The following is a 9,727-nucleotide window of genomic DNA, read 5'->3' as shown; positions in this document are numbered from 1 at the left end:
CAACCACACCTGATTCCTCCCTGGCACAGAGGTGGTACCCAGTCTCCATCCCCGGGGCTGTGCCTTGGGCATCCCTCGATGGCATGAAGCTTTCTCTGATACTCGGGGACTTCAGTTCACATTGCCATTTTCATTGATCTTAGGCATTGATGGCACGTGTGAATGGGAAAAGAAGGCAGTTCCAGTTGATCTTAGGCATTGATGGCACGTGTGAACGGGAAAAGAAGGCAGTTCCAGTTTGCCCACATTTATTAAATTTGATATGAGAAGACTTCATTTAAAAAACAAAAATCTTAAAACGTGAAGCCCGAGAGATGGGTGAATTTAAGTGCTATTAAGAGATTACTGCTAATGCCCAGCTGTATATTCAGCGAAGAGGCGGCAGCAGCAGTTCAGCAGCATTGTCATGTTTCTCTTGCAAGTGCACCTCATCCCTGGGCTGCAGAGCTCCTTCTCTCGGTAGCGAGGAGTATCTGGTTTCTCCTGTCTCCTACCCTTTCCTCTTTGCTTGTCCCACCTCTGCTCCGTGAGCCCTGCCAGCCGCGTCCGGGGGGACAGGAGGGAAGGTCGCCCTGAGATATCTGGGCTTTGGTCAAGAAGCAACCTGCTGTTGGACACGGCCGGGGCCCCGCGGCCCCAAAACTCCCTGCGTTGGGGGTAAAACAGCTCCTGGCACTGCTTGTATGGGTGTCACGAGGCTGTGGCCCGAGGCCAGGGTGAGGGGGGGGCCTCGCCTGGAGGGTATTTGTTTACAGGCTTTAGTTTAATCCTTTTGCAGCTCCTACCACAGAGCCCTGATGACGGTGAGTGCTTCTCTCCACCAAGTCACTTTTGGTGGTGAATTAAATCATTACATTATTTTCTTTTTCCCCTCCAGTATTCTGTGTTCTGAGCTAAATTAGAATAGAAACCTTTTCAAACCGTTCCTTTAATAAAGTATTTGCTTAATAGATGATGCATAGCTCACAAAGCTTGCAAGAATCTGACACGGGGTATCATAATATTATGATATTTAACAGCAAAACCTACTGCATTATCAACTTACCTCTATAGCATGGAGGAGGCAACAGCTGAGGCATAAAAACTAATGCTTCAGTATGACAGAGCTAAAATTGAACTTGGCAATTACCGCGTGCATGATTCGCAGTATTGTGAAGTGAAGCTACTATATAAATCAGCTCCAGTAATCACAGGGTTTAAAATTAGTCAGTTACTATTAACTCTGCCAGTGTTAGCATGTGTTGAAGAATTATAAAAGTGAAAGGTATGGAATATGTGAAGTACAGGTTTAAAGTAAACCACTTGAACAAGCTCCCAGTGGGAGGATTTTAAGTTCATGCAGAAGTAAGGTTTTGGGTACTCTGACAAAGGTTTGTGGAACACATTTAATTGCACATTGCAGTCTAATCTTTTGAATGCTTAACATCCTTTAGAAAGCACCTTTTCATGTTCCCAGGACTTTCACAGTTCACAGAGGGTAGAGTGATGATTGAATTTAATTTTTTTCTCCCTTACAGAATTTTTTCTTTTTTTTTTTTCAGAGCAGCACTATTCACATAATTTGCAGAGCTCTTCAATGCCGGGCATAGAAAAAAGGAAACAGCAGGATAATGTTTTAAAATCATTATGGGGAAGTGAAAGGCTGCTCTGAGCACAGCACAGAAATTAGCAACTGCTATGATTGCTAAATTTTTATTCAATGCAAAATTCATGGAATTTGCTGCTATGAAAAATACGGGAGTCAAGTTATTGAATAGGATTCTAAATTATGTAGGATGCACAAATATTTTATATGGGGCACAGAGATGCGTGTGTTTCTGTAGGAGAGCAGGAGCTGGAAGCAGCTCTGCTAGGGTCAGATGGTTGCTTTATTGTCCGGTCCTGTTCCCTCGCTCCTCTGGTTTGTGTTAACATTTTCAACTTAATTTTTGAAATAACACTGTTTCAGTCCTGGTGATGCGTGACTGTGATGAATGTGCATGGGTTTCTAACCTCTGAAAGCCTTCGAAGAAGGGTGAGGACACACGGCTGACTTGCTGCAGGGTTCACGCCCCTCGCTCCGGACTTGCCGCATCAGGAGGACGTGTCACCGTGCCGTACCTCGTGTGCGTGCAGGGGCCTCGTGCTTGTGGCTTTTGTTGTCAGGGCTTTGCTGTCCATGAGTAATTCTGAATGGGTGGCGTCCGCTGTTAGAGTGATGGAGGAGGAGATGGCACAGTCCTCTCGGGTACCTCAGCCTGGCCTGGGCTGCTGCGAGCAGCTCCTAAAGGATGCTTCTGGCACTTAATCTCATTTCAAATGCCTCAGTCCCTGGTTTCTCCCTCCCTGCATCCCCTCCGGGGAAGACGGGCTGTACTCTGATGGAGTTTCCTAGCTGGATGCTTTTCCTGCTAGTGAATCTAAAAATGCATTTCCTTAACTTCATCCGCAGTTCAAGTTGGGCCCCCCGCACCCTGCAGTCCTGCCTCGCCCAGGCAGCATCCCCTGCGCTCCTGCAAGGTGGTTCCCATCCCTCTCTTCTCTTTCCGTGTCTGACCTTCAGATTCTAATGTAAGTCATGATGACTTTTGTGGGTTTTCTTTTTCCCCACTTGCCTCTTGTCCATACCGTTTTGTTCGGTTCCAGCCACGTCTGGTTCCAGAATAGGCAACTTGTGTCTTCTTTCTAACTCCAGTGAAGTGGAAATGTTGCAGCAAATCTGTGCTTTAGTCTTTCTTTACTTTTAGTCCCCCCATGTGTCCTCATTATTTAGTGCAATTCGTTCAACCAGTGTTTTTGAAGATGCTCGTGCTCTGGCAGGGAGAAGGATCGGATGAGACTGTCTTTTCTTTCTCTTTTTTTTTTTTTTCCTCTTTCTCTCTTGCTTTTTTAAATAGAGAAATAGGAGGAGTGGCGTACAGCAAGACCATGCTATGCTCCTGGTTAATGTGCAAGCAGCACGCAGAAAAATGCTTTGTTAATCAAAGTGCAGCCCGATCAGATGGAGGGATGGAAAAGTTAACACCGAGGGCTGTTTGGGTGCTGCTCGGGGGCAGTGCCTGCGCGTGATTACAGTTAGTCGCTGTACTCTGCGATAAAGATTGAAGACTGTGAAGGTCACTGTGTACAGATGAGCCTATTTGCCATCATATTGGGGACTTCGTATTTTGGAAATAGGCTCTGTTATTTGTCTCACCAGCAACAAGGCGTTACCTTATCGGTCAGAGATAAACCTCTCTGCGTTCCGTTAAGGGATTTTGAAATATATAATTTTCAATTGGCTGATTCAGGGTAAATTGCCCCCATTATCTCTGCCAATAACTTCAAGATTCACAAAGAATTTATCAGTACATTTAACACTTCCATTGAAACTACATTTCTGAGGTTATGGAAATGAGCTACAAATGAAAGTCACAAGTCAAAAAGCAGGAAACATGCCTGTAAGCGAGGAAAAAGCTGTCACTGGCATTGTGAAGAAAGAGAGGTATAAATAGGGCATTGGGTTAGAAAGCAGGAAATCTGCGTGCTGTGGGTTTTACTTGGAATTTCTTCTGGTGACCCTAGATAAGATTGTTAACCCTTGTCTCTGCAGCCGGTTGTATGTGCTCATTTACGGGCTCTGTTTCTGGCTTTTGGGATTGTCTGCGTGAGCTAACTGTTTGAAAGTGTAGCCGCTCCATCAATCATGGGTGTGTGGTTTTCGTGCTTAGGAAGGATCGCTTTACCAAAGAGGCTGGATTTCTCAATATTTCCTGTAGAGTATAATTTAGTCTTGTCCCCACACTGCACGGCCTGGGGAGAGACGATCTCGTGGCAAAGGGTCTGTCCTTACAAGCAGTGAGGGGAGGGTGGGCGTCACAGATACGGTGGCAATTCCTCCTGCAGATGGACTTAATGCAGTCAATGACCACAACTTCATGTTTGGTTTTATTTTTATAGAGAAGGTAAAATCGATAGCGTAAATCAGGAGGGACTTCTTCTTATCTCCATGGTGGACCCAAGAAGACCCTTCCATGTGAGCCAGTGCCGTGGGTGTCCATGCGTGTCGGTCCTTGCTTGCAGCCTGCACAGAACCACAAGTGAAATGGCTCCAGTCGTGACACAAGGCTGTGTCCTGGGAGGCATAACCTGCCAGAAAAGGGCAGGTTTCTGCCCCAAACACGCTATGGTCTTTCAGCCTCCTGTCAGCACTGCTGAGCGTGTAGCATATCAGCAGAACATGATCTGGTATTTGTCACACCGTTCTATATAACTTTGTTCAAAGTGGGTGTTTTTTTGGTTGGTTTGGTTTTTTTTTTTACAGCATACACCAGATACGGCGATAGGCTGAGGGGAAAGCATCGAGGTGAATAGTTGCAATGGGAAAGCCAAAGAGACAGTACAGATCATTACCACTAAATGAGGCGCTGTGCAGCATCTCAGCCTCGATAAGATGTGGGGATGTGCATTACATCATGTCCTCCGCGGCTGGAGATGCAGGCCTTGGAGCATCCACGGGGTGTGTATACCAACGTGCTCCGGAGGGGATGCTGCCTCCCCTCCTGCCCACCGCCATCTGGAGATGCTTTGGACTTTGTGGTGGGGTCCCATTTCTGGGGATGACCCAGCACTGCTCCACCAGCCAGCCGGGGGGATGCGGCCGTGGAGAAGAGCCGCCCCACCATGGCCGTTAATGACTTAAAAACCCTTGAGACAAAACCAGCACTGTGAAAAGGGGGCCTGGCCTCTCTGACGCTGATGCTTTCGGTTCCTGGGCTGACAGCTCCAGTGCATATGTAAGTCAGGGGGTCATGTGGGTCTTTAATAAAATGACAAGTAGGTATGATAGTTCTGACTGTTACAAGTTATAAATTTGGCCTAGGGAGTTATTTCAGGCTTGTGCAGTCTAAAATTGTCTCACAGCCTGAAATCACATCTCAAAAAGAAATAATAACCTCCCATCTCTCCGATCCCTGCGTGCTCCGTAATAAACAAATGGTGACTTCCCTGGAGGTGTCATCCTGGCAGCAGCACAGCCGCTTCCCAGGAGCACTGGCATCGAGGAGCGCTTGTCTCACGGATGAGATGCAGGAATCGGGATGTTTCCTGCACAGCTCATGACTCTGTAGAAGTTGGTAATAGTATTTTTTTTTTTGTCTTGGCACTGTTCTCTGAAGGTTAAAAAAAAAAAAGAGGTGATGAATACTTCGTACCTGGGCAAGGGGGTCTGATTAGCTTTTGCAAGCTGAATCTGAATCCTTCAGAGGAAACCATGAGGGATTCCCCATGTTTCTTGTTCTTTGATGTCCCTTGTCCCTGTGTACCATCTCGCTGTGAATCTCGGTGCTTTCATAGGGAGGTTCCTCGTGCCAAACCTGCAAGCTGGTGACTCAGTGCAGGGAGTGACTTTTCTGCCTTTGACTACAACTTAAACCCCCAAAGCTGAGCATATCTGGAAAAGATTTTGCACCGCTTGCAAGGCCCTTTGCAGAAGCTGTAACCGAAATTGGTGGGGACAGAGCAGTTGCACCCCCTCGTAAGCAAAAGCAGAATTTCTCTCGTCTCTGGAGCATGCACACATTTGCTCTGTGGGCTGTGCTGCAGCGCGGCTCTTCTCTTCGTACAGGTTGTTTTGTTTCCTGTGGTGTCTGTGTTGCTGTTGAGGCAGTTCCACGAACCTCCTGTTTCTCCCAGGGCTGTTTGCGTGGCAGGTGTTTGCTGTGATAAAATATTGACGGGGAGGAGGAAGGAAGGCTTCGTTCTCTGTCTGTCCCTATCTCTTACTATTTTTCAGGTGGGAGGTACAAAAAGGGCCACGTCTTGAGTTTAAAATCAACCAAGGTCAAGATAGAGAATCTGGAGAATTTCTAGAATTTGAATATAACTGGGTTTTGGTGCAGCTTGGGATAACTGTTAAATCCCTGCTTTTGCTAGAAGTTGGAGCTGGATGCTGGCAGGTCTGTTTGGGCACGGATAGAGGAGCAGGGCAGAAGATGTAGTGAGCAGTGAGGTATCCCGGGATGCATTTTGGGCATATAGCAGAGTGTGCTGGCCTGTGCCGCTGTGCTGGATGTCCCAGCAGCAGAAGGAACCATACCTGTCCTGTGCTGCCCCACCAATGCTGCTGGTCTTCAAATGCCCCAAAATGCAGCATGTTCGTGCTTGTGTCTGTTGGTCCTCAAACTGTAAGAAAAACTGAAAAAGCATTGTAAAAACCTCTGAACTCCTTGATGAGCAGAGCTGCCCACTGACCTCTGGAGTGCCTGGGTCCTTCCAGCGCAGGATGAGACCCCAACGTGATCCCTGCCTATAGCATGCAGTGGCCACAGGCTGAGCCCCAAGCCTTGCCTGGGAGCCTGCCTGGGAGAAAAGAGCTGGCAGATGTGCGGGGTGTCAGAGCGTCACCCCTTTGGCAGCTGGGCTGGGCGGGCCAGCTGGTTTGCACCCCTGTAGGACAGGCTCTCTGAAAGCCCAGCATGCAGCAGGAGTGAGATGCATGGGCAAGAGGAGCGGGCAGCATTGAGGAGGAAAGATGGTGAAGGGAGAGTCGGGGGCCTGGGGCAACAAGCTGCATTTACCTTCATTTTAGACTTATTGCGTTGCTGCTTTTGTGCTTTTGCCCATCCCTCTCCTTGCCTTTTCTTCCTCTCTGGTCTTTCTGCCGGTTCTGATTTTCTGCCCCAGGACCCAGCAGGCTGAGGCTTTGCCAGGTTAACTAAAGATTGAGAATAGCGTATAAGGTGATTTTGTATTCAATAGAGATGCTGACTGTTTAGTACCAACCTGTAACCTGCAAGCAAGAGCCCTTCTCCCCTGACGTAATTGGTGGGTTGGGAAGCCAGGACCCCACCCCATCACATTTCTCTTTTTCTTCCTGCAAAGAAATATGTTGGATGCTCCTTCCCCCTTCCAAAAAAAGAATAAGCCCTGATGCCTCTGGGCCAGCTGCTTCGTGGGGTGTTGAGCAGCATCCACGTGGCCATGGCGAAATCGGGAATGAAGGGGAGAAAACCAGATACGACAAGTACGGGCGTGGAGGCTCTCCTCTGGCAGGGAAGAAGGAATCTTGCTGCAACAAATGCAAGATCGAATGGGTTTTGAGGAGAGCTGTGGAAGGGAATCGCTGGGTTGCACACATAGGATGGCCTCCAGTGAGATCAGTAAAGCTCACTGGGTGGCTGTGCCTGCTCAGGTGAGCCATGTACTGCAGGCTGCCCACCCCGTGCTGGGCTCAGGGCCCTAGGTTGGCCTTTGGTAATTTTTTTTTTAATACAGAAACTGAAAAAAACCCCCTGCTTTTGTGTTAATTGAAACAAAAACAGGAGGTGAGTGCCCCAGAAACTTCACCGTGCACAAGCTTGAAGTGGCTGTGGTTTTTGTTTCTAGCTAGCTATAACTATCTGATGAACCGTTTCTGTTGGTTTTTCTTTTCTATTTTTTCTTTTTCTATTTTCCCTGCATGAAGGAAGACAGAATTTTTTTTCTGGCCAGTTTGTGACTCTGCTGTTCCCAGCTCTTGCCGTTAGCGGCCGTGTTCATGCTCCGTGTAAGCAAGTGTGCTCCGAATCCATGTGCACGTGCCAGGTCTCAATGTGACCTCCAACAAGGATATTAAATGACTTTAAAAGCCTTTCTGCAGTAGTGCGTGTGTAACACGCCACAGGTTTGGCATTAGTATTGACTGATGGCTATAACATGAGCTGCAGGATGAGGACTGCAGGTTGTCATGCCCGCTCAGCTGGGCTGGGGTTTCCAAGTGCCTGTGGGAGTCAAGTACCTCCAGTATGGGCCTGGGGTACTATCCAGTCTTCTGCTAAGAGTTAAATATCTGCTAAGAGTTAAACAAATGTTCAATCGCTCTTAATACTGAAGAGAGACGTACCTATGCTCAACTCAAAGGGACTAACCAGTAACTGATGCACGGGTTTGGGTTTTATTTTTGGTCATTGCAATGAACACTTCTGCTTCGTACTTTTTTCCTCATTTCTATGTACCTTTGGACTTGCTGTTCCTGTTCGCTGTTGCTCGTGTGCTGTGGTGCCTGGGGACCAGTGACACCCGGCGAGAGAGATTGTCAGAGCCGATCTCCCAGTGTTGTTTCAGCAGTCTGCAGTTCCAGGCAGTCTGTGTTTTTAATCTGTGTCATTATCCAGACATCTTGGCCTCTGCTGGGAGGTGTTTTGAGCTTTTTTTGAAGCTTCACAACACAATGGTTATTTCGAAAGGAAAGGTGTTGAACTAATTGGTTTGACCACCTGCAGCAAATGCTACGGCGCAGGATTACTTGAAACTAGAATGATGTGACTGCGTGACTAAGTTGGCATCTGAGTATTGAGACTAAATCCTAGAGCAGAGAGGAAGATGAAATTCAAGATCTGCTGTAGTTGGAAAATGGGAGATATGGGGTCTCTTCAGTATTCTGCTATTAAATGGTGGTAACAAGGTGATACTCTTCACTGGAAGAGTTTTACCTTGTTGCAAGCATAGATCTTGCTGAGAAAGGGGTTTAACAGCTTTTGCTGATTCATGAAAGCAGTATTCTAGCTGGGATTGTCCTTACAAGAAGACTTTGTTCTCTGCAGCCTTGCACAAGTCTTGAAGTGGCAGTACCAAACTACCAGCATAACGAAACATGGATTAAAAATGCGGGAGTCCTGTCTAAACCTTTGACTCCGGTATTGCCAGCAACTGAGGGAGTATTGACTCTGAGTTTAATACTTCTAACGCTCGGTTGTGGTTTTTGCATTGACCTTATTCTGGTGAGGATATGCTTAGAGTCAGTCATTACTCGCGGTTGGCACGGAGGTAGGCTCAGAGAGAAGCTGCTTGTTGGTTTGTTGGTAGTGCTCATACCGTGCTTCCGCTCCATCTCCGTGTTTTCACCAGCGTGAAGCCCTGCTGGAGCAGGGCCAGGAGCCCACCTCTGCGGTTAGAGCATGGCACGGGGAGGTCTCCGTCCTGCCCTCCTGTTCAAGGCCAGGTACGCCCCTGGGGGCAGCTCGTTCCGCTGACTCGCTTTGCTCTCGCTTTAAGAGATGCCAGCTCCTGCTGTCATTGGCATCTCGTTACAAAGAAATGTATCTACGTGTTATCAGATAAACGGGAGAACATTTCTGATAAAGATATAAAGACAAAGTCTGTAGATAAGATTCTCTTGAATTATGAGGCCTCTCCGAAAATAGCTTATTCTTAGAGGTTTTCAACCACCGTTCTTGCGTGATACAAGACAGAAAGTCCTTGTGCATGAGACCAGTAGCAGATGTCAATTGAAGGACATGCTGAATTACAGTCAGTTCGTGTGCCAGGAGAACGGGCCAAGTTTGTAACTGTGAATGAGGTTCCTATGCAACTGTGATTCTTCTGTCTGCTCACAAATTGGGTGTTGATGCCGTTATATTTTACTGAATGCGTTTGCCTAGATGTATTGTTTAAGGAATAGTTTTGTGCGACTGAATTCCAACCTGTTGGATGTTTTGCAAGCAGTTCAGCGTGGTTATTTATTGGTTTTCGTGTGACTGGTGTGCAGCTGAATAAATGAATGCTCATTCCTTCAAGTGTTTGCAAGAAGCAGGTTGGAGCCAGCTTGAATGAGCAGCCTCAAGCGTTGCTCTGCATCCTGACAGCCGTCCTGAACTACATCAGGAGAGGTGAAAGCAAAGTCACTTCCTGGAAAGGAGAGAGAAAAAAATAGTTGTGTCGTTAATAAGTCTTGTTGGCAACTTTTTATATATAATATATTTTTTTTTTTTTTTTTTTTTTTTTTTTTTTT

At 47.0% G+C, this 9,727-nt stretch overlaps 1 protein-coding gene across 1 annotated transcript in view; it reads left to right on the top strand.

The window, feature by feature from the left end:
• Nucleotides 1–558: 558 nt before the first annotated feature.
• The window catches only part of TOX2 (TOX high mobility group box family member 2), a 141,325-nt gene continuing 132,156 nt past the window's right edge, over nt 559–9,727 (top strand). The window contains exon 1 of the mRNA XM_009284581.2: nt 559–803. Coding sequence (XP_009282856.1) covers nt 798–803 — 6 coding nt within the window. The 5' untranslated portion in view covers nt 559–797. The remainder of the gene's footprint in view (nt 804–9,727) is intronic.

This window comes from Aptenodytes forsteri, unplaced genomic scaffold (assembly GCF_000699145.1).
Source record: "Aptenodytes forsteri isolate BGI_AS27 unplaced genomic scaffold, ASM69914v1 Scaffold215, whole genome shotgun sequence".
NCBI lineage: Eukaryota > Metazoa > Chordata > Aves > Sphenisciformes > Spheniscidae > Aptenodytes > Aptenodytes forsteri.
This window is presented reverse-complemented; position numbering and strand designations above follow the sequence as displayed.